The sequence below is a fragment of the Heterodontus francisci genome, chromosome 7, assembly GCF_036365525.1.
Source record: "Heterodontus francisci isolate sHetFra1 chromosome 7, sHetFra1.hap1, whole genome shotgun sequence".
Lineage (NCBI taxonomy): Eukaryota > Metazoa > Chordata > Chondrichthyes > Heterodontiformes > Heterodontidae > Heterodontus > Heterodontus francisci.
This window is the reverse complement of record NC_090377.1, coordinates 26894144-26919267: the sequence shown is the minus strand read 5'-3', so window position 1 is coordinate 26919267 and position 25124 is coordinate 26894144. Positions and strand designations below refer to the sequence as shown.

Below are 25124 nucleotides of genomic sequence, written 5' to 3'. Positions count from 1 at the left end.
TTTTTAACACCGTATAACTTAATTACTGCCAAATACCTTTTGCTGTCCCTCAAAAGCAAATTTATATTTGTGGAATGCCAAATTTCACCATTATTATTTATATTGTTTTAGCTTCTATCTGCCAGATTTCAGGAAAGGGGAAAACCAGAGATCACTAGGTCATCCAAGACATCGGCTTTAAGGAAGGCCTTGAAGGAGGGAAGACAGAAGAGCCATTGGTAGCTGAAGGCAAGCTGCCCATGGCAGGGCAAAGGGAATACAGATGATGTGGAATTCAGTAGAATTCTGGGGATTTATTAGGTTGGAGGGAGTTACAGAAATGGGGTGGTGTGAGGGAATTAAACACGAGGGTAAGAATTTCAAATTTGAGGCGTTGGAGGAATGGGAGCCTATGTAGGTTTGCAAGAAAAGGGGTGATGGGCAAGTGTGACTAACTGCATGATAGCATAGGTAAAATAAAGGTACATTTTGTAAAATAATGCAAAATGTTATCTAGTTGAACTGTGGCTTAGCCAACGGAAGTACGTCGTCAGTCTCTCTTTTTAACTTGAGTGCCTCCGCCATATGGATTTCAAAATGCTGCTGGATATTGGATGTACTATAAGAATTGGAGCAGGTCAGAGATAAAGTTAGGTCTTGCATTATAACCAGTATAGTCCAGAGTAAAGGTGTTGTCTTGATGTTGAGATACATCCAGAAATTTGAAGCCAAGTTTGAAAGAAGATATAGATTTTTTTTTTTCCAGATCAGAAAGAAAAGCAGCAGATTATAGGTGGAAGTAGAGTCAGCCTGCACTGAGTTCACTCCTAAGCGACCTACAGTCATTTTTTTATTCGTTCGGGGGATGTGGGTGTCGCTGGCTAGGCCAGCGTTTATAGCCCATCCCTAATTGGCCTTGAGAAGGTGTTGGTGAGCTGCCGCCTTGAACAGCTGCAGTCTTTATGGTGTAGGTACACCCACAGTGCTGTAAGGAAGGGAGTTCCAGGATTTTGTCTCAGTGGCAGTGAAGGAATGGCGATATAGTTCCAAGACAGGATGGTATGTTGCTTGGAGGGGAACTTGCAGACAGTGGTGTTCCCATGCATCAGCTGCCCTTGTCCTTCTAGGTGGTAGAGGTCGTGGGTTTGGAAGGTGCTGTTGAAGGAGCCTTGGTGCGTTGCTGCAGTGCAACTTGTAGTTGGTACATACTGCTGCAACTGTGTGTCGATAGTGGAGAGAGTGAATGGGGTGCCAATCAAGCAGGCTGCTTTGTCCTGGATGGTGTCGAGCTTCTTGAGTGTTGTTGGAGCTGCACCCATCCAGCTAAGTGGAGAGTATTCCATCGCACTCCTGACTTGTGCCTTGTAAATGTTGGACAGGTATTGGGGAGATAGGAGGCGATTTACTTGCAGCAGAATTCCCAGCCTCTGACCTTTTGCCATAGCATTTATGTGGTTGGTCGAGTTCAGTTTCTGGTCAATGGTGACCCCCAGGATGATAGTGGGGCATTCAGCAATGGTAATGCCATTGAATGTCAAGGGAAGCTGTTTAGATTCTCTCTTGTCAGAGATGATCATTGACTGGCACTTGTGTGGCAAGTAACATTCGGGCCATACAGCAGCCCAAGCCTGGATGTTGTCCAGGTCTTGCTGCATATAGACACGGGCTGCTCCTTCAGGATCTGAAGAGTTGCGAATGGTGCTGAACGATGTGCAATCATCAGCGAACATCCCCACTTCTGACCTTATGATGGAGGGAACGTCATTGATAAAACAGCTGAAGATGGTTGGGCCTAGGACACTACCTTGAACTCCTGCAATGATGTCCTGGGACTGAGATGATTGACCTCCAGCAACCACAACCATCTTCCTTTGTGCTAGGTATGACTCCAACTCGAGGAGAGTTTTCCCCCTGATTCCCATTGACTTCAGTTTTGCTCAAACTTCTTGATGCCATACTCGGTCAAAGGCTGCCTTGATGTCAAGGGCAGTTACTCTGGCCTCACCTCTGGAGTTGAGCTGTTTTGTCCATGTTTGGACCAAGGCTGTAATGGGGTCAGGAGCTGAGTGGAACCAGACTGAGTATCAGTGAGCATGTTTAGATTAGATTAGAGATACAGCACTGAAACAGGCCCTTCGGCCCACCGAGTCTGTGCCAACCATCAACCACCCATTTTTATACTAATCCTACACTAATTCCATATTCCTACCAAACATCCCCACCTGTCCCTATATTTCCCTGCCACCTACCTATACTAGTGACAATTTATAACGGCCAATTTACCTACCAACCTGCAAGTCTTTTGGCTTGTGGGAGGAAACCGGAGCATCCGGAGAAAACCCACGCAGACACAGGGAGAACTTGCAAACTCCACACAGGCAGTACTGAACAAGTGCCGCTTGATTGCTCTGTTGGCAACCTCTTCCATTGCTTTGCTAATGATCGGGAGTAGACTAATGGAGCATTAATTTATTCTGCTTTTTGTGCACAGGGCGTACCTGGGCAAATGCCAGTGTTGTAGCTGTACTGGAACAGCTTTGCTAGGGGTGCGGCTAGTTCTGGAGCACAAGTCTTCAGTAGTATTGCCGGAATGTTGTCAGGAGTCTTCCTGAGGGTTTAGTAGCTGGAGGATTTGGGGGATAGAGGTCACCATGCGGAGATGTGAAGCAGCGACCTGTAGCTGCTCCCTTCGCACACCTGGAGGACAAAACACACTTACCTTTATGCCGATCTGGACCCTGCCTGTCGGTGCCTTCAACATTAGCAACACCATCAAGGGCTAATAGCTAAGGGAGTAAACCTGTCAAAATCTGGAGCTGAGCCCAGTAGATGATTGGTGTTTCCCTCTAGTTATCACCTTCTGGCAACTCCTGCAACCGAATAGGCCCCACACGCATAGACTTTCGTCTTTCCTCTGGACACCAGCCTACAAGGTCAAGAGACGGGTGCTGATGCTTGGCAAGTCTGCACCTCCTAAATTCATGCCTAGGCTACACAGCAAACAAAGAAAAGGTAACCTTTCAGCTTGGAAGCTGGAATGTGAGGGTTTTGCATCCTGGAAAGAACGACCTCCTCATAAGAGTTAGATATTGAATGTTTCCAAAAAAGACACAAAATTAACATCTTCACTTTTGCTGTTTTTGAGTTCTGATGTCTTATTCTGATATTTGAAGAATGGTTTTAATATTGTACTGAGGCTGTTTTTCTGTTTCAGAGAAAATCCCTTGGTTTAGATGAAGATAATGTATTTGAAAGCGAGAAGATAGTAAATGGAACAGAGGACATCAGTTACTCTAATGGTGATGACGAGAAGCTAGCAACAGGTAAAATTGAAGCTGTCTCAATCGGGCCTGCTCAACAAATTAATTTGAAGCTTTTTCATATTTGCATGACTCAACTGAAGAGCATTGACTTTGGGCAATGAGATTCTAAGCCATTCAGTATGGGTTCTAGGCGATATAGTGGGTTTACATCTGACTTTCACTTCTAAGATCTGAGGTTGGAACTAGCCATGCTGATTGAGTTTTCTTTGCTTCCTCTACCTCAAAGCAGTAGACTGTCTCAACCCAGTTACTAATCTTGCATGACAAAACTGACCATAATTTGGAAGTAAGTTGGCAGTCACTGAAAATCCACAAGGAGAAGAAACGCGTGCGCACTTGACTGTGTTTGTTTTTTGCGAGTTTTGCCACATTCTATCCAAAGGTTTGCAGGGAGAGAAATTGAAGCTTTTTTTTTTAAGAGATGGGAGGACAGTACTGCTGAGATTTTTTGCTTTTCTTGTATCACAGACTGACCAATTACTGGTGAAACTCAACTTGGCTAGGGCTTACTCAGATCCTATATGTTACTCAGTGCTAGGATTCAAACTTGAAACATTGTGAAAATTTAAAGCTTCCCTTCTGCCATTCAATTCTGTGACTAATGATTTTGAGCACTTTTTATCAAATATCCTCTTAACATTCTCTACTGCAAGCAAAGTAACCCCAGCTTGTCCAGTCTCTCCACATTACAAAAGCCCCTGCATCACTGGTACCATACTAGTAAATCTCCCCTGCACCCTCTCCTGTCCTTTCACATCTTTCCTAAAGTGTGAGCAGACCAGTCTGAGCAAGGGCCATTTAAAAGCGAATTGGCTTAATACTTCTAACTTGATTATGTGCTGCTTGTTTTAATGTGAAAGCCATATTGACCTGTCTTTTGTGTTTTTTCAGATTTAGTTGAGACCATGCCACCTACCATTACTCCTGCCACGGCCCTGGTTTCTGAGGTTAATGCCCTTTCTGCGCGCTTTTTCTCTGAGGACTTGAATGAACATTCTGGGAGTCAACTCTTCGCAATGCACCAGCAGCTGAGCAGCATGATGAACTGCATCATGGGAAACCTACGGTCTCGCTGGAGGTCGTCACCCCGTGAAGCTGCTGACTGACCTTTTTGAGTCACATGAAGTGGTAAAGTTCAACTAAAAAGATGGAGAGCGTTGACACGCTCACCCTGTTCCCATTCTCCTCAACAGGGTTAACCTTTTCTTACCTTTGATAATTTGCCATGTTCTTTGGTGTAATCTTCTCCTTGGATATATCCTGCTCCTCCAGCAGTTGAGCCTTCGCCTCCATCTTAGAGGGTTGAGTGTTTGAATCCCAACCCTGTATGACATTCAAACCCATCTGTCCTCTTGTGGAGGGGTTCTGGTTTAATACTAGTTACCTGGTCAGAGAGGGAGGAACAATCCAGCAGTGAGCATCTGCAGCTCTATAGAAGCTCATCCCCCTTTGGCTGATCCAGAGTGATATCACCAGCTGTGCCATTAGCATGGGAGGCTGCCTTCTCTGATAGGCAAATAGAGGGACTTTTTATATTTAAAGAATAGGGTTGAAGGGAATATTGTTTTCAGGAGACTAGGAATTAATTTCCTCAACAAAAAAAAATGCTGACCAGAACTCCGTCGTCTTCTCATGGACTACTTTACAGAAGAGATGACCTCACTTGGTGAAAATGATCTTTCTTAAAAGCAGTGGGGCAGGAAAAGGACCACACATGGAACTTGCATTGGAGAGACTAGTTAGTGCTATGTAAATTGATAAAAGTAGTTTTTTTTTAATGGAGCTTTTCTGTAAGGAAAATAATTTTGTGATGTTAAATTATATTGTTTTACCAAATGGATGTGTGCTTTCTTGAGCAGAATATAGCAGTGTAATATTGCTGCTAATTCTGTACCTCTGGCCATTATTTGACCTTTGTAGTGATGTTTATAGCTGCCAGAGTAAATCAGTGCATAGAAATGGAATCAGCAGCACTTTTTTTAGAAAAAAAAACATTTTTTTAAAATCTGTGCTTAAGTTCACCATAATATCCTTGTACAAATAAAAGAAATTGCAATTTTTTTTTTGTATTTAATGGGCTTCTTCTTTTGCTCACTGATGATCCAGTTTGGGTTGCACCAGGACCACTCTGCTCCAGACCTCATTATAAGTCTTGGTCCAAATATGAGCATTAGAGCCAAACGGCAGTGGGAAGGCAAGAGTGGCTTTCAAATGCTGCCTTGATATTATAATTGGGCACCATGGAACAGAAAATCTCTCCGGTGGCTGCAGTCATACCTCGCACAACGAATCACGGTTTGTGAATGTTGGAGGCTAATATCGCAGCCCTGGACATCACTGTAGGTGCTCTTTGGGCAGCCAGCTTGCCATGGCGCCAATAGCACCTGCCAAACCTTTACCACCTAGAAGGACAAAGGACAGGTGCAGGGGAACATCACCTCCAAGTCTCACACCATCCTGACATGAACATTATAGCACAGTTCCTTCATCACTGGGTCAAAGTCCTGGAACTCTACTGAAAAACTTGGGAGTGCCTTCACCATATGCACTGCAGCAGTTCAGTAAATCTGCCTTCAAGAAGGCAATCAAGGATGGATAATAAATTGCCAGTGATGCCCATATCCTGAAAATGAATAAATAAACAAATATGAAGGAAATTTATCTACACTACACTGCTCTGAAACATCCTGTTTTCTGGAAAGCAATGAATGAACAAACTTGCATCAAGGTATGTCAGTGTTAGTTGTATTGCCTCGAGTTAGAAAGCTGTGGATTCAAGTACCACTCCATACATAATCTAGGCTCACTGATTCAGTAATGAGGGAGTGCTGCACTGATGGTGCTGTCTTTTGCATACGCCACTAAACTCAAGCCCAATATTTAGGTGGGTGTTGAAGATCCTATAGCACCGTTTCAAGAGAAGGAAGTTCAGGAAGGTGGACGCAGGAAGGATGTTCCCGATGATGGGGGAGTCCAGAACCAGGGGTCATAGAATAAGGATATGGGGTAAATATTTCACGACTGAGATGCGAAATTTCTTCACCAAGAGAGTGGTGAGCCTGTGGAATTCGTTACCACAGAAAGCAGTTGAGGCCAAAACATTGAATGTTTTCAAAAGGGAGTTAGATTTCGTTCTTGGGTCTAAAGGGATCAAAGGGGATGGGGCGAAAGCCGGAACAGGCTACTGACTTGGATGATCAGCCATGATCATAATCAATGGCAGAGCAGGCGCGAAGGGCCAAATGGCCTACTCCTGCTCCTATTTTCTATGTTTCTGATCCTCTGGCCAACCAATCTCATTTAGAGGCCTGCTCAGGTCGGGAAAAAGGAACCCGATCGAACCACAGCAGACCTGAGCCTGACCCGGCCCGAGTCCCTCCGCTTGAGCCCCGGGACGGGCCCGACCTGAGCCCATCCTGACTGGACCCAACCATCCCTTTACTTATCTTTGGACTCTGAAACCTCCAGGCAGCTGCAGCGCACGCGAGATGTAATAGTGACATCACTCGCTCACTGCGCAGACTCAGTTTTGTCCCAGCTCAGGTAAGTTTTTTTTTTTTAATTACAATACTTACCAGCAGAACACTTATTGTGTTTGTCCTGCTCGACCCGACCCAAGCCCAAAAGCTGGACACTGAAGATGAGCCTGACCCGAACCTGATGCGTCGGTGGGTTCGGGTCGAGTAGCAGGCCTCTAGTCTCATTAAAATAACAGAAAATGCTGGAAATACTCAGCCTGTCAGGCAGCATCTGTGACGAGACAAGCAGAGTTGACTTTCTGTTGAAAGATCACAGACCTGAAATGTTAACTCTGCTTCTCTCTCCACAGATGCTGCCTGACATGCTGAGAATTTCCAGCATTTTCTGTTTTTGGATGTCCAGCATCTGCAGTATGTTGCTTTTATTTTAGCCTCATTGTGCACAAATAATGTTTAAATCAACAATGATATTGACCAATCTTTTGGATTGAGACGGAGAGATTAAAACTAGAAACTACAGTAACAATTAATCTTTAGATCCTGCAGTGTACTCATTTTAAAATGACTAGAGTGAAGACATTTTGCAGAAACTGAGCTTTATTTGACCCCACAACTAATTATCAGGTGTTGAGAAAACAATACATGTACAAGTCCACCCTGAACAAGTGAAGTAGGGAGGCGCTTAACATGTTCCTTAATCACCTCTTTCAAATAGGTCTCAAATTATGGAAATTATTTCAGTGGCAACCAGTTTTTAAAGCTCTTGTAAGGAATTCACAAACTAACTACACATGTCTGGACACAGAAACCGTATTATAGTTGATTAAGTACAGTTGATCATGACTGAAATTCTAGCAGTGGCTGCAGTACAAGTTATGCCATTCAACACATTTTCCTATTTCATATGTGACCAGTTTAGTTTGGGTATAACATTATGGAGCACATCTCTGAATACAAGTCAACTGTTCTGAAGAGTTAATATTCTGTGAAAAGCACTGAACACCTTAATTACGAAATGATTTCCCTTGCTGCAAAATACAGGTAGACCAGGTAAACAACATAGTCAACTTTTTTTATTTGCCTATATTTGGAATTTGTGCCAAGTTCTGTAACTTGGGATAATACAAGGGGAAGGAAATGGAAGATTGTTGTGCTTATTTTTTCATCCACCTCTTAAGAGATTGGAGAATTTCATTTGAGAAAAACCAAATGATAAGTTGTGGGTTACATGTGACTTGCGAGTGGGGAGGTGTGGGAGATTTTGTAAAGAAAGATTGACCTAGCTTAGATGGCATCTACATAGTTGGCAGGCAGCATGCCTGTCAGTCCAGTCCTTTGTACAGTTCCATACATCCATCCTTCATCTATGGGCTGAACGTTCATGAGGACATCACCATCTTTGAAAGAGACTTCATCTGCATCAGCTGCTGAATAATCATATATGGCACGGTAGGTTTTCTGTGGAAATAAAATTGAATTCATATCTGATCCATAGCAATAGGAGATTTTACTGTACAGTGTTTGTGTGTTATTCAGCTGCATAAATTAACAATTCGGTGGTAATCTTGATTTGTTGTAACAGGATGTGGCATGAGGTGTAGTGAGTTGACAAACCAGTGTGGCAGACTTGGGTAATTATGACTGGAAAGGTGAAATCTTAGACCAGTTGGGAGGGTGTAGTTTTGGAATGTTGTGATAAAGCATAAATACCGTGGCGACTAGCAGCTCAGAGGCTAGGAATCCTGCGGCGAGGAACTCGCCTGACTCCCCAAAGTCTGTCCACCGTCTACAAGGGACAAGTTAGGAGTGTGATGGAATACTCTCTACTTCCCTGGATGGGTGCAGCTCCAACAACACTCGAAACTCGACACCATCCAGGACAAAGCAGCCCACTTGATTGGCACCCTATCTACAAACATTCACCACTGAAGCAGCAGTGTGTACCATCTACAAGATGCACTGCACCAAGGCTCCTCATCACCTTCCTAACCTATGACCTCTACCACCTTGAAGGGCAAGGGCAGCAGATGCAGGGGAACACCACCACCTGCAAGTTCCCCTGCAAGCCACAAACCATCCTGACTTGGAACTACATTGCCACTCATTTACTGTCGCTGGGTTATAATCCTGGAACTCCCTAACAGCACCATGGGTGTACCTACACCGCATGGACTGCAGCAGTTCAAGAATGCGGCTCAACACCAACTTCTCGAGGGCAATTAGGGATGGGCAATAAATTCTGTTCTAGCCAGCGACACCCACATCCCATAAATGAATGAATAAAAAAATGTTAAACTAATAAAAAAAGAGTATGTAGTATCTCACCGCTCAACAACTTTAAGGTAATGGGTTATGCAGAGCTTCCTGACACTGTGAACATTACTAAGTTATGTAATGAGCCATGTTGAGTAGTTTGTCCACCAGAACATCTACTATGATTGGCCTTGATACTCTGGGCAGGTAGGAAGAAAAGAACAACCATTGTCTATGCTCCTGTTCCACTACCAGTTAGCCTCGCTAGAATGTATGAGCATGATAAAAGTTGGTTAAGGGAAGGATTGGACTCAACTGTGATGCCTGCTACTAAGCAATATTTTGATGGTCACTTGGGTCTCCAGAACAATCTTTTGGCCAACGCTGCCTGTGAAACGATATCCCAGTATCCGACTTCTGAAAAGTTGAGCAATTGGCTAGTAGGAGGGGAAAATAGATGGGTCCCTCTCCTGCAATCTGGGCAGTCGTCAGTATAACACCTCAACCAGGAAATGGTAAGTGCCACGACAATGAATCCAATGAGTGAATAGGCATTATGTACAGTGTGCTGTATGTACATTCATTCTCAACACAACTGTTAATTCTAGCAACTAGTACAGCCAAACTAATCCAATTAATATCTCTTAGCTGGTAGTATCTTTTTTTAAAAAAAAAAATTACCGAGCACCTTTGCAACAAACAAAAGTGCACTTTCTTAGTAAGAAGGGTGTTCAAGCAGAGGGCTGCCACTCCCTCTGACAAAAGCTAGATCAATTGACAAAGCACTTAGTTGACGAGGGAAAATACTGGAATAGTCAGCCATACTGCTACAAGTACACTATTCAATAACCTAATGACACAACATGGCCTCCATGGAAGCAGCAGTTCACATGCCATCCTGTGACTAATGGAGAATGCAGTGTTGGAACTACCCTCAAGTTTGTATTAGATTACTTTGTAACTACTCCCATTATTCCCTTTGTAGTATAAATTTCAATTTGTTAACCAGTCACTTACGCCAGTTGTTGATGGGTGAGAGGGAATAGATGACACTGTAGTTTGCTGTGTAGCAACAGATGATGATCTCTGCTGTGGCAGCACAGTGGTTTTGGTCTGTTGGTAGCCTGTAATAAAATAGGAAAAGATCTTTTTGTGTTAAAGAGCAGTAGCAATGTAACTTTATTATTGATAAAGTTTATTGATAGATTTCTTTGAACTTAGAAATAATCTGCTAATTGCAGAAAACTAGCTACAGCTCAAGACCCATCCATTCTGCACAGATGAAAGAATGAGATTTACAGGCGGCACAGTGGTTAGCACCGCAGCCTCACAGCTCCAGCGACCCGGGTTCAATTCTGGGTACTGCCTGTGTGGAGTTTGCAAGTTCTCCCTGTGTCTGCGTGGGTTTCCTCCGGGTGCTCTGGTTTCCTCCCACATGCCAAAGACTTGCAGATTGATAGGTTAATTGGCCATTATAAATTGCCCCTAGTATAGGTAGGTGGTAGGGAAATATAGGGACAGGTGGGGATGTGGTAGGAATATGGGATTAGTGTAGGATTAGTATAAATGGGTGGTTGATGGTTGGCACAGACTCGGTGGGCCGAAGGGCCTGTTTCAGTGCTGTATCTCTAAACTAAAGTTGCCTGACCTTGGGCCTGGAAATGTCCTAGTCCTTTAAGTGCAGTGAACTGATTACTAAAAGCTAGATTTCTTCCTGCATTTGAAGTTTTCCACCTTCATTAGACATAATATCTGTGCATCAAAACCTAAATATCTGTGATCCAAGAATCTTCAGTGCTCATAAGGGAACAAATTCCAATGTCATCAATTATTAGCAACTTATTAATCAGACACCACATTTTCACTGCCATTGGGTACCTTTTACATAAAATTGCTGTTCACAGGATTGGCTATAAAGTGACACCATGTTAAATCATTTAGCCTATTAAATAGTATGCTGATGTATTATGTACCTGTCCAAACCATTTTTTTTCAAATAATGAACCTTCCCTTTACAATTCCCTGTTGAAATTGATTGTTTCCATTATTGTCCTCCCCCCCACCACCTTTAATTTTATGAGTTGTACCATATGTCTTAGAAGTTTTCTCTTTAAAACAAAAGGTACCTCACCAGCTTTTAAAAGCATTGGCTGAAAGGAGAGGATTAGACAGAATATGTTGTCTCTCATGGGTTGCAATACTTTTCTATGCATTGTAGTTTGAAATCAGTTTAAAACTTGGTTACTAACTGGTGCTTGTCTGGAAGAAGTTGTTTCCATTGTAGTAAGTAGTGGTGTGCTCAGGTTCAGAAAGTTCCGATTTCTCATCGCCCCCACTCAGACTCAGGGCACTAGCAGAGCGTGAGTGCTCCCTGCTGCGACGCTGGGCTTGAACTGGAAACAAACATTGCAACAAGTGAACAAATGGTTGCAATGAAATCAAAATACACACGTTGTGCAGCATCTTAAAGCACTAATGGCTTGCAAGATTTTTTTCTAAAAACCTTTTTTTTAATTTCCAAAATATACTTTATTCATAAAAATTACATTCCCAAACAGTTTATAACAGCATCAAGTCAAAAAATACAAACAGTGCAAAGGTGATCAGTTTCCTTCTATACAATCATGAGTTGCCTCACAACCCTTCCATTTCATTGTCATGCCATATGCATTTTTACATTTACAGCACACAAAATCTTCCCGATACAGTTCGAGGGGTTTCCCATGGATCCAGCCCCTCAGTTCAGCTTGGTGGGGGAACCTTACACTGCGGTCTTTCCCCATTGAGCCTTTGCTGCAGCTGCCCCAAGCTTTAGTGTGTCCCTCAGCACGTAGTCCTAAACCTTGGAATGTGCCAGTCTGCAACATTCGGTGGTGGACAACTCTTTGCGCTGGAAGACCAGCAAGTTTTGGGCAGACCAAAGGGCGTCTTTCACCGAATTGATAGTCCTCCAGCAGCAGTTGATGTTTGTCTCGGTGTGCGTCCTTGGGAACAGCCCGTAGAGCACAGACTCCTGTGTTACAGAGCTGCTTGGGATGAACCTCGACAAAAATCACTGCATCTCTTTCCACACCTGCTTTGCAAAGGAACATTCCAGAAGGAGGTGGGCAACTGTCTCTACCCCACCACAGCCACCGCGGGGGCATTGTGCGGAGTGGGCGAGACTTCGGGCGTGCATGAAGGATCTGACGGGGAGGGCCCTTCTCACCACCAGCCAAGCAACATCTTGGTGCTTGTTTGAAAGTTCTGGTGATGAGGCATTCCGCCAAATGACTTTGACGGTCTGCTCGGGGAACCATCCAACAGGATCCACCGTCTCCTTTTCCCGTAGGGCCTTGAGGACATTCCGTGCAGACCACTGCCTGATGGACCAGTGGTCAAAGGTGTTTTCCCGCAGAAACTGCTCCAGGAAGGATAGGTGGTACGGCACGGTCCAACTGCATGGAGTTTTCCGCGGCAATGTGACCAAGCCCACCCTTCGCAACACCGGGGACAGACAGAACCTCAGCACGTAGTGACACTTGGAGTTTGCGTACTGGAGGTCTACACGCAGCTTGATGCAGCCGCTCACAAAGGTGGTCATCAGGATGAGGGCCACGTTGGGTACATTTTTCCCGCCCTTATCCAGAGATTTGAACATCGTGTCCCTCCGGACCCGGTCCTAAAACCTCTTCCAGTACAGTAAATGTCGACAATAGCACAATCGCAGTTCTGAAGTTTAATCAAATTTTACTGGCAGATATTTGCTTCTTCGTTTAAGGTAAATCTACCCTGTCTGGCAGATTATTCCAAACAAATTTCCAATCTTTAAAGTAAAGAATTACTGCTTCAAAATAGATCCTACCAAATAGTCTGTCATAAAGAGCTGAAATAATAAAGACTTACTGCTTAACATGTGTAAACTCCTGGACTGAATGTTGTCTTCAGCTGGATCATAGTCAAAGACTGAGCCAGGGTTGGTGCGCCATACACGCAGATCTGTAGACACAGGATTTAGGGGGTTAACCAGACAACTGATAACTACCTAGAATAAAGTGCAACCGACCGAGCTGTTGCAAGTTAATTGAACTGTTGGGATTTTTTTTTCTCTGATAAATGAAAAATAAGTTTATTTTATTTCATAATTCCTGCTTTATCCTGCCTGCTGTGGATTCTGATTATTTCCTCTGACCAAATCTATTGCCAATAGTTTCATGTTCTTATCCTAATATTTGCATAATTTGTGTAAATTAATCAGAAATATAGGAATCATTCCTATATCTCAAACAAAAGTTATAGCCATCAAATCTCACCAGTGAGTACATCACCAGTTATTCCTAATATGGGGAGTAGATAGGATTTTTGTGTTATTTTCTGGAACTTGTATATGATACGAATAAGTGGTTAACTGACTCCCAAGCAAAGAAATTATGTAGAAATCACAACATGGAGAAGAGGTTGATGTTGATCCTTCACACAAGCTGGAGTTTAAATCCTATGTGCTTGCTCTGTTCCCAATCCCTTCAGTCCCCTTCCTTCAAACACCCATCAAACCTATTCTTAGCTGTTGACATGGTCTCTGTTTCAGTCACTAAGGGGCTGGGGGTCACTATGTAGGAGAGAGTGGTAAAGAGGTTGGGTGCAAATGACAATTGGACATTTGATGAGGAATATATCCATACCAGATGCACATCCTGGGGAGACAACAGGAAGGCATGACCATTTGTGATTAGCATTCCTACTTCCTTACATTGAGTATCTACAAAACAGCTGTTTTTACAAATGTTCCCACTTTTCAACTAAGTAAGCAGCAGGTTAGTCGGTTGAAATGTGAAGCTACCATCAGTGAAGGTACATACTGATTCCTCAACTCCTGCTGGTTAAGAATATTGAACTTCTTAAGAGCAACTTCAAAGGTAGAAAACTAAGATGTAACCTTCAATCTCCCTCAGGGGTAACAATGATAACCAGAAATAGCCATATTTTAATAATTATTTACAAAGAAGAAAGAAAATATAACTGAAGGTTAAAAAGAAATAATAGTTTTTTTATGTATAATTATACCTGGCGTTGTGTAAGACGGAGGATAAGCTGATTTATCAGCCATGTAACACAGTATATTGTTATGAGGGCACTACTTTATGGTAATTGAATTAAATTATATTTTTATTGTATCAGTGTCTTGGACTCAAATTGTACAATTCTCCAAATATTTAAATTTAAAACAAATTAGTTGCACTGTGTAAAATTGCTATATAGGTTGCAACATTCTATTTCAAAATGCATTGAGAGGTCTTGTATCTGACAACATCCATTAAAATAGGGTCAACATTCGCCTGCATATCTGCTACATCTGTAGATGGTGCTGTGATAGAGGATAAGAGGGCTATCATTCCAATAGTGGAGCAAGTCTTTGCCTTAGCAGTAGCATTCCTGCCATTGAGTCAGAAGATGCAATGGTTGAACCATGCTCCAGAAAGTCCTGGTAAAGTGGAGGCCAGAGCTGAAGCTCTGAAATCTGGGGTTGATAGTGCCCATCCCTAATTGTATGGGTTGAGAGAGCCCATAAAATTCTCCTGCCATGTAGGACCTTATTGGCTGATACAAAGATGGCGATGGCGTTGAAGGGTGTGCAGAGGTAATGGCCTCTCGGACTGTTAATCAGCCTTAAAATCCTTCCATTACTTCAGATTATTCTTCAAGGAAAGAGTGTTAAGAAATGAAAACTACAACACCTCTGTATTGATTCAGTCATTTTAAATAGTGAGTCAGCCTGCAGTTCCTAAATGAAGCCATTGGGTGACAGTGAAGGAATCTGTTTGGCCTAAATGCACACTATAAATAGCAGAAGGAAAGTAAGTGTTTTAAACATAAAATATTGATGCAGTAAATAGATTGTTCCCGGCAAGGGCCCATAAAGCATTTGGGACATCACATGCATTCTCCCCGACATCCCAGAGAAGATCAACATTGGAACCAAGCTGACTTCATGCCTCCTCCTCCACTACCACTGGCAGCAGCTCCCTCAACCCCTCTCACAAGAAGAAATGGACCTGCGAGCAAATGCCTCCTACTGTGGTCCAGTAATTCTCATCTCGCTTCATTCCTGATGGTGACTGTTACCCTGTTCCCCAAATTCCAATGCATAACTGCCATTTATTTTCAGTCACCCTTGAAATACCTGGTCACTCAACAACCACTCTCTAATCCCACCCTTGGTGCCGCAAACCATCTACCAGGGTACCGTAAGACAGCATAAAAAGTGTCAACCCTGTGCCATTGGTGGTTTGAAATCCATGTGGTGACTTCACCACCATCTCCCCATCCCAACAGCTTAGACATTTGGCCATTCTTGGACCTCCCTCATTGACCAACTTTGTCAGTCCTCCTCCTTGTGGTCTTCTACTGTCCTTCTTCCTCCCCCACAGAGTTTGTTGGCCCAGCCCTGTTCCCTCCCAGTCCTCTTGTTTTGACCCACTCCCATTCTATGTCTCCTACTCTCGTTCTGTCCTACCCCTCTCCTCTTTCTTGCCCCTTCCCTCTCATAATGCATTTGATAATTTTCTTGCACATGTAGCTCCTATAATTTATTAATATGTGAGGGGGAGTATTCATGAATCATCTACAGATCTGGGTTGGGTACAATTTATGAATTATTTTCTGGTTAGGAGAATTCATTAATAATTTGCAGACCAAGGTAAGGATATTACATTATTTACAGGTCTCTGTCTTCCACACATTCTATTTTTTATCCTTCAATGGTTACTTGTAATGCTAAAAGTACGTTCATAGAATGAAGGAGAAGGAGGCCATTCAGCCAATCACACTTGTGCCAGCTCCACATATTGTAATTCATATTTTTCTTGCAGCATTAACAACTCTTAGAATTTTTTTTTAATATTTAGAAGTCAGCAACCATACGCCAGCAGTGAAATATAATATATTTATGTACTCCTGCACTTGTTTGATTTTTGGTGCATCATGTACAAGAAAAAACAAGAGAAAAAGAGGATAAACAATATTAATAACAAAGACTATAGTAGCAAAATGACTTGGTTGTATTTACAAGCAGGCCCTGGGCTTCTGGTGAATGTTTTTCTATGTGATGCATTCCAATCAGCAAATTAGAGAAGTATAAGTAGGGTTGAAAAAAAAATCAACATTTTGTGTGACGGGTAAGCATGATAGAAGAAGTGTCATACAAAGAAGTCATTAAGCGTTACTACCTTTGTAGTATAGCAAGTGTCTGCTAAATGCAAGACTTTAATATATTATTTATGGGGTTGCGTAAAAAGAAAATGTTTATGAATGCAGTTGGCCATTCAGCCAGTCTAGGCTGCTCTGCCATTCAATTAAGTCATGGTCTCAACTCCATTTACCTGCTTTCACTCCATGTCCCTTGATAACTCTGACCTAATAAAACTCTATAGATCACAATCTAGAAAGCTCCAGCACCCACACAACCTTTTGAGGAGGAGAATTCTAGATTTCTACTACCCTTGTGTGGAAAAGGTCCTTCCTGATTGCCTCCTAAATGGCTTAGCTGTAATTTTAAGATGATGTACCCTTGCTCTTGATTCCCCATCAGAGGAGATAGTTTCTTTGCATCTGTCCTATCAAATCTTTTTAACATTTTAAACATTTTGATTGGAGCACACTATAGTCTTCTGTGCTCACGGGAATGCAAGCTACATTTTACAATCAGTTTTGACTTTCGAGTCATGCTCATGATAGAAGTAGAATGGGCTAAAAAAAAAAGTGTTCACGCCAGTCACAGACCTGTGAGACTCTCTCCTTCGTTTTCTACCCGTCGTCTTTGCATTTCCACAACCCGTCTTTGGATTCCACGGTAGCTGATGTCACTGAAATCTTGCATGTTCTTCTTTACACGCTCTGTGATGGGATCTGTAACTACAGGCGTGAAGCTTCCCTTGGTCTTCTCAAAGTCTTCATGGTATTTCACCTTCAAATTGAAAAATACTTAGCAAAAGAAAGAACTGCTCTTCTTCAAAAATGTCAATCACCTGAACCAGCCAAAAAAGCCAGCGATTCCAAAAAAAAAAATGACACCACTCTCTCAACATTGCAAAGGAAGGGTCAGTCTAGAATATGCTTTCAAGTACTGCAGTGCTTGACCCCACAGAATTCTGACCTGAAGGGAGAAGAATACTACTAACTAAGACCAATTGTGACACTAAATGTTACTGCAGCCGAGTTCAAGGCAGTGGGGCAGGAACAGTTGTAAGATCAAGTACTGCACTGAATGGTTCCTGATCTGAGCCCTGTCAAGTGGAGTGAGGAAAATCACAAGAGACACTCATCACTGGGCACTCACAAGCAACTTCCTGACAGCCACCTACAGCAGTATGAGCCAGCCATGCACCCTTCTTCTTAGTGCAGGCATCAGGCCAACTGGATAAAGAAAAGGGGAGCTTCAAAACACACCCCCACTACAAAAAAATAAGAAAAGCATAACCCTAAATATGTTCATATTTTCTCCTACAGTTCCTTTTACTACATACTATATTTTCACATTTCATTTTATTCTAATCATTTGTATGGAATCCATTACATTACACAAATAGGTTCTATTGAATATGTTCCTTGATTATCAGAAAATTATTTATACTTCCTCTTGCACAATTTTTGCAGGCTCCTAACTGCAATGGCAATATAAAATATTTCACATATATTTTACTTGTGATAGTTTCGTCAATTATAGATGTATGGAAAATCCTGTGATATATTATACAAATAGAGATAATGTTTCATTTGGTTGGAAATCATAAGAACATAGGCGCAGGAGTAGGCCATTCAGCCCATCGAGCCTGCTCCGCCATTCAATATGATCATGGCTGATCATCCACTGACCACCTCCAGGCGCTTACCCATTGTCTCTCGAGACAAGGAGGCCAAAGAGAAGAAGATCATTCACTTCAATGCCTTTTTCCCACACTATCCTCATATCCCCTTATGTCATTTGTATTTAGAAATCTGTCAATGTCTGCTTTAAAACATACTCAATGACTGAGCTTCCACAGCCCTCTGGGTAGAGAATTCCAAAGATTCACAACCCTCAGAGTAAAGAAATTTCCCCTCATCTCTGCCTAAGTGGCTTCCCCCTTATTTTGAAATTTTGTCCCCTGGTTCTAGACTCCCCAACATCTTACCTGCATCTACCCTGTCTATCCTTTTAAGTATTTTGTAGGTTTCGAGAGATCACCTCTCATTTTTCGAAACTCTAGAGAATACAGGCCCAGTTCCCCCAATCTCTCTTCATAGGACAGTCCCGCCATCCCAAGAACAAGTCTGGTGAACTTTCGTTGCACTCCCTCTATGGCAATAATATCCTTTCTAAGGGGACCAAAACTGCACACAGTACTCCAAGTGCAGTCTAACCAAGGTTCTATACAATTGAAGCAAGACTTCACTACTCCTGTACTCAAATCCTCTTGCGATAAAGGCTAATATACCATTAGCCTTCCTAATTGCTTGCTGCACCTGCAATTTAGCTTTCAGTGACTTATTGACAAGGACACCCAGGTCCCTTTGTACATCTACACATTCTAATCTCTTACCATTTAAGAAATACTCTGCACATTTATTCCTGCTACCAAAGTGGATAACCTCACATTTTTCCACATTATATTCTGTCTGCCACATTCTTGCCCACTCACTAAATCTGTCCAAATCCCCTTGAAGCCATTTTGCATCTTCCTCACAACACACATTCCCAGCTAGTTTCATGTCATCCGTGAACTTGGAAATACTACATTTGGTCCCCACATCCAAATCATATATTGTGAACAGCTGGGGCCCAAGCACTGATCCCTGTGGTACACCACTAGTCCCAGCCTGCCAATGTGAGAATGGCCCATTTATTCCTACTCTCTGCTTTCTGCCTATTAACCAATCCTTAATCCATGCCATTATATTACCTTCTATCCCATGTGCTTTAATTTTGCTAACCAACCTCCTGTGGGGGACTTTATCAAAAGCCTTCTGAAAATCCAAGTATACCATGTCCACTGACTCGCCTTTATCAATTCTGTTAGTAAGATCCTCAAAAAACTCCAACAGGTTCATCTAACATGATTTCCCATTCATATATTTGTGTTGGCTATGCCCAATCAGATCATTATTATCCAAGTGTCCATTTATAACATCCTTTAGAAAAGATTCTAGCATTTTCCCAACAACTGATGTAAGGCTAACAGGTCTGTAATTCCCTGTTTTCTCTCTCTCCCTCCCTTCTTAAATAGTGGGGTGTAATTTGCGACCTTCCAATCTGCAGGAACCGCTCCAGAATCTATAGAATTTTGGAAGATGATCACCAGTGCATCCACTACCTCCATAGCTACCTCTTTCAACACTCTGGGATGAAGAATATTAGGTCCTAGGGATTTATCAACCTTCATCTCCATTAATTTCTCCAATACCACCTTACTAATGCTAATTTCCTTCAATTCCTCATTTCCCCTAATCCGTTGGATCTCTAATCATGGCCAAATGTTTAATCCATTCAAAGAATAGTTGCACTGTTGTTTACTAATAGAACTAAAACTAAAACAGTACTGGTCACAAAGCTCCCTAGCATGTACTGAGATGGTTAATCTCAGCTGGAGCGGAGTGGGGAAGATCAACCATTATGGTCACATTTGTACTGACACATACTGGAAAGTGAGAGAGAATTGGGACAGGATAAGTTCAGCCCTAAAAGGTTGGCCTCTGACCACCTTCAGAAGATAGAAGGTAGAAAAGAGGAGAAAAATGGGAGAATACACTTCAGACAAATTTATGTTCTACTTTATCAGTGATTTACAGAACACACTGCATATGCTTAATGACATTTACTGGCAATATGCTTCATCTAAGAGCTGCAACTAATGCAAATGCTTAATTGGAATAATAACGTAAAAGCTTTGGGGCATCTATTATTAACAACTAGAAAGGAATACATGATGGTGGCAGCCAATACCGTAGATATGTTGCGCTGAGAATCCCGTACACGTCTCATCTCTGGTGTGTCCAGCACATAAGCTGCCCGACCTTGCACTTGTTTACGGAAACTGTCAGAATATAGGACCTGTAAGAGCAAGGTAAAAATACTGAGCAGAACTCCCTTGTGTAGGACATCTAATTTCTCCACATCTACTTTAACTTGGTACAATGCAGTGGAGGTGAAAGGGTTAGCTGGCTGAAGCAAATTAGTTTAATTTTCAACCTTTTGCTTTTAGCTATAAGAGGGAAAAAAACAACAATTTGTTTTTGTTTTGCATCATGATACTATGTGCCTCCTCAGTAGGTACAGAGATGGTGGATGTCCAAAGATTCGTATATTCAAATTTGTGGTGGTAAAGTGATTCTTAAACTTTTTCGCTATTTATTACTTGCCATTTTTACATGTTATGGATCCCTTTATTTAAAACTTTAAACAAAAGAAAAACAAACAAGGACTATAATTTATTTCATTCCCTTATCCTATGCGGAAATTATTTTTTTAAAAACTGAAACAGACACTTCCTCCCAGGTCTCTGCCAATGCCATTCTTGGTCACAAAACATCTATTTATCCCATCATCGTTTATGGACAGCACCTTGTCGCAGTCTGGTGCTGCCACAGCCTATAAGATTGACATTGCACATGGTACATGGACCACTGTATCATTATGACAGTCCACAAAAGGACTGGTATTGTTTAACTGTTCTAAGGAGGGCTATGCTATTGAAACAGAGAACATACATTTAAAGGGAATTAGAAAACCACAAAAGATATTAAAAAGAGCATGGAAATGGGTTACAGCGGGCAGCACCTGTTGATGGACGAGGACGGAATGTTCTGGGCCATTTGCATGAACAGATACTAGAAGGAACTTCATACAAAGGGTGATCAATGTCTGGAACAATATGCCAGGCAGTACTGTAGAGACTTTTAAAATATAATTAGATACGGACTGAGAGAGTTAGAAGACAAGAGAGATAAGGTCTAGTAGACACAATGGCTTTTTCTCATCCTTCACTTTTCTTATATCCTCCTGTTCTTACTATTTTACATCTCCTGGTGTACAGGCCAACAGTTATATTGGTGGAGAGAAGAAAAACACCTTGTGAATGGGGTCATGAAATAACTGTAACGTTTCATGAGTATTACTCTCTTTTCTCTACGTTTATAGTTATTATCTATTACAAGTTTGCTATAATGGTCCTGCTTTAGTTGTAAAAATCTAAGTAACGGACAAACAAATAATAGTACAACAGTAAAAGATGTCTTCCTGTGTTTTCCCTCCCTCACTAAAAATGGCTGAAATTAAGAATCACTGGTTAAGCCCCGCATTGCTCTTGCATAGGAATTTAGTTAATGCCAGTGGATCTTTGGAGTACCAGCCATTATAGCTATACAGCCATAGGCAAAATGGTGTTAAGAGTGAGAGAGGAAAAGAAAGCGTTAGAAGAAATGGGGAAAGCGTTGGAGCGCAACACGAAACATTGAATATGATATTTTTCTTAAAGTCGCAGAAAATACCGAGCTAATGTTTTCTTGATTGCGTTTAACGCGCTGCATCTCTGGTGTGTACACCACTGCGGTCCCTTTACCCAGGTTTTCTTTGTATAGCACCTGCAGAAGGAAAGCACCCAAAATGAAAAGATATAAATTCATCAGTCTTTCAAGATTGTGTTCATAACTCAACAGAAATAAAACTCAAAGAGACCAAAAGTGAAGATTGGGAAGTTACAAATCTAAGATGCTAAAAAAAAAATAATAATTTCCGAAATGGCTTTAGTGAAAAGGTAGTGGATGAGAAAGGAAGCCAGGGCTATGCCAAGATTTGGTTTTCAGAAAATGGAATTGCCAGTTCCTTATTACAATTACTGTCAAGCATGCATTCAGAAAAATATTTTTGAAATTTAAATGCAAATACTTTTAGCCATTATTGTATAATAATTAATGCTAATTTTTGTAAATTAACAAGTCTGAATCAGAAATATCTTGATCATGATTATTCTGGAGGTAATTACAACACTTACATTGGCTTTAGGGCAAGACTTCAAATAGAACAACAATATGCAAATGTTAGTTATAATTTCTTAAATGTAGGTAGGTTAAATATGGGGTTAATTCATATTTTGATGTTAGTAAATTTGATTACTGCTTCCCTTTATATTGCTTTCACCTGCTTGTGTTAACGTGCATGATCAAGAACATTTGGAATCCAAATTGATGTGAAGTGTGACAATTTCAAACTTCACAGATATTTGTAAGCCAGTTAAAGTCACAGCAGTTTCAGAACTTTTGGGCGCTGATGAAGCAGCTCCAAAGGTCTAATGCTGTGCAATATAAAGTAGCTGAAGCAAACTGGAACGGACGATATGGCTTGGATATGCCCAACATTGAGAACTGACTCGAACACTGAATCCAGTGGAGGGCCGATTTCAAAACAAGACCAAATCCAAATGGTTTCAAAGGAACAATGTTGTGTGCTACCTTTGTTCTTTGCTTAACTTTTCAGATTAATTTACTTTTAAATGTAATTTGAAAGTGACCCACATTCCTGAAGCCAGTCTTCTTACAGAATCCTTTCAAATTGGCACAGCCCCGGTGTTAACGTCACAAAAATTACTCATTTCAAAAATTAGAAAAATGAAAATATGAACACACAGGGTGATGGAGCAAGTGGAAAAAACTGAAATTGTATGACTTGTGCTTGGTGCTGTGGGAGGGTTGGATAGTAGGGTAAAATCATGGGTTAGCACAGGGAATCAAAACCAGCAGCTACCGAGCTGATGTTCTTCTGTGTCTCTTTTACACGCTTCACCTCAGGCAGGTCAGAGATTGCCGTTCCTTTCCCAATACTTTCCTTGTACTTGATCTACAAAATGTGTAGATCAGAAGAGAAAAGGACAAACTGTCAGCACATGACAAACAGTAACACATAGACCAACACAAACTGCAACAAGTTACACAGTTCCGATCGAGTTAAACTGATGAGACTATGTTATGAAAACACCATTTAACTGTTCTCAAAGTAGTCGTAAATAATCAAAAACATCAAGGAAAATGTAATCAAACTTTCTGAAATTCAATGTGATGTCCTTATGAAATGAAACACATTTAAAATTGAAAGTTTGTTAGTTAGAAAATGGAAAATTAGTCAGAGAAAAAGCATCATTTAAAGTTACATGTTTAGCAAAAAAGTCAGTTATAAAGGAAGGCAAATGGTCACGATGAAATTCCTCACGTTTCTATCCCCGAAAGTAATGCCACAATCGTGCTCAACAGTGCCCTCCGGCACTAACCTTGGCGTAGTTTGTTGGCTCAGTATTAGCACACCCCATTAGTATACAGCAAGCCCCACTTCAGGCACTTCTCTCGCACTCACCTGCACCATGGCTACTGGAAATCCCAGCAATTATTTGGCCATGGGGAAGAGGAGGACTGCCCAGATCCCTCTGCTTATCAATAGTCATAAGTAATGAAGCCAATCTGTAATAATTTTACTTTTCTAAGGTCCGGAGGCCAGAATGCAGTTCTGAAAAAGGGTCACTGACCTGAAACATTAACTCTGCTTCTCTCCCCACAGATGCTGTCAGACCTGCTGAGTATTTCCAACATTTCTTGTTTTTATGCCATAATGCCTACATTCTGTGTACCAGCTGCCATTACAACACCAGGTCCCCCTCCAAGCTTAGGAGCAGGAACTCTTGCTTTATTGGATCCCCTCCTCTGGTTCCAGTCCCTACTTGCCTTGCAAGGGACAAACAGAAGCCCTGCCCCTTAAAAGAAAGCCAGGAAACTCCCAGAAATGGTGGGCAATGAGTGGAACCGAGTTTTGCCATTTTTCTGTCGGAGATACAGCAGGATATTGGCAGAACCCATGTGGAATATCCTCTCTGCCCACCCTCCAGATATATTGCAATAAATGCTAACACTAATTACATAAAATCGTATTTTTTGTTTTAGCAAATGTTCACTATAAAAAGATGCCAGTAATGACCAGTCTTTCTCTTCAAGTACAAAGAACAGTACAGCACAGGAACAGGCCATTCGGCCCTCCAAGCCTGCGCCGATCTTGATGCCTGCCGAAACTAACATCTTCTGCACTTCCGAGGCCCATATCCCTCTATTCCCTTCCTATTCATATATTTGTCAAGATGTCTCTTAAACGTCGCTATCGTATCTGCTTCCACCACCTCCCCTGGCAGCAAGTTCCAGGCACTCACCACCCTCTGTGTAAAAAACTTGCCTCGCACATCCCCTCTAAACTTTGCCCGTCTCACCTTAAACCTATGTCCCCTAGTAACTGACTCTTCCACCTTGGGAAAAAGCTTCTGACTACCCACTCTGTCCATGCCACTCATAACTTTGTAAACCTCTATCATGTCGCCCCTCCACCTCCGTCGTTCCAGTGAAAACAATACAGGTTTATCCAACCTCTCCTCATAGCTAATGCCCTCCAGACCAGGCAACATCCTGGTAAACCTCCTCTGTACCCTCTCCAAAGCCTCCACGTCCTTCTGGTAGTGTGGCGATCAGAATTGCATGCAATATTCTAAGTGTGGCCTAACTAAGGTTCTGTACAGCTGCAACATGACTTGCCAATTTTTATACTCTATGCCCCGACCGATGAAGGCAAGCATGCCGTATGTCTTCTTGACTACCTTATCCACCTGCGTTGTCACTTTCAGTGACCTGTGGACCTGTACGCCCAGATCTCTCTGCCTGTCAATACTCCTAAGGGTTCTGCCATTTACTGTATACCTCCCACCTGCATTAGACCTTCCAAAATGCATTACCTCACATTTGTCCGGATTAAACTCCATCTGCCATTTCTCCGCCCAAGTCTCCAACCGATCTATATCCTGCTGTATCCTCTGACAATCCTCATCATTATCCGCAACTCCACCAACCTTTGTGTCGTCCGCAAACTTACTAATCAGACCAGCTACATTTTCCTCCAAATCATTTATATATACTACAAACAGCAAAGGTCCCAGCACTGATCCCTGCGGAACACCACTAGTCACATCCCTCCATTCAGAAAAACACCCATCCACTGTTACCCTCTGTCTTCTGTGACTGAGCCAGTTCTGTATCCATCTTGCCAGCTCACCTT

The 25124-nt window shown here is 42.0% G+C and overlaps 2 protein-coding genes across 8 annotated transcripts in view; one reads left to right on the top strand and one right to left on the bottom strand.

Annotated features, from left to right (window-relative positions):
* Window positions 1–5362, top strand: part of rif1 (replication timing regulatory factor 1) — a 99824-nt gene extending 94462 nt beyond the window's left edge. For all 7 annotated transcript variants that reach the window (XM_068034922.1, XM_068034915.1, XM_068034918.1 and 4 more), the window contains 2 exons: window positions 3194–3302; window positions 4194–5362. In XM_068034922.1, the coding sequence (XP_067891023.1) occupies window positions 3194–3302; window positions 4194–4408 (324 nt within the window). In that variant the 3' untranslated portion in view covers window positions 4409–5362. The remainder of the gene's footprint in view (window positions 1–3193; window positions 3303–4193) is intronic.
* Window positions 5363–7486: 2124 nt separating this feature from the next.
* Window positions 7487–25124, bottom strand: part of neb (nebulin) — a 361674-nt gene continuing 344036 nt past the window's right edge. Inside the window, exons 149-157 of the mRNA XM_068036260.1 lie at window positions 22788–22880; window positions 21536–21628; window positions 19992–20099; window positions 16793–16976; window positions 12920–13012; window positions 11284–11427; window positions 11166–11168; window positions 10052–10158; window positions 7487–8239 (exon numbers count right to left, since the gene is read on the bottom strand). Coding sequence (XP_067892361.1) covers window positions 8066–8239; window positions 10052–10158; window positions 11166–11168; window positions 11284–11427; window positions 12920–13012; window positions 16793–16976; window positions 19992–20099; window positions 21536–21628; window positions 22788–22880 — 999 coding nt within the window. The 3' untranslated portion in view covers window positions 7487–8065. The remainder of the gene's footprint in view (window positions 8240–10051; window positions 10159–11165; window positions 11169–11283; window positions 11428–12919; window positions 13013–16792; window positions 16977–19991; window positions 20100–21535; window positions 21629–22787; window positions 22881–25124) is intronic.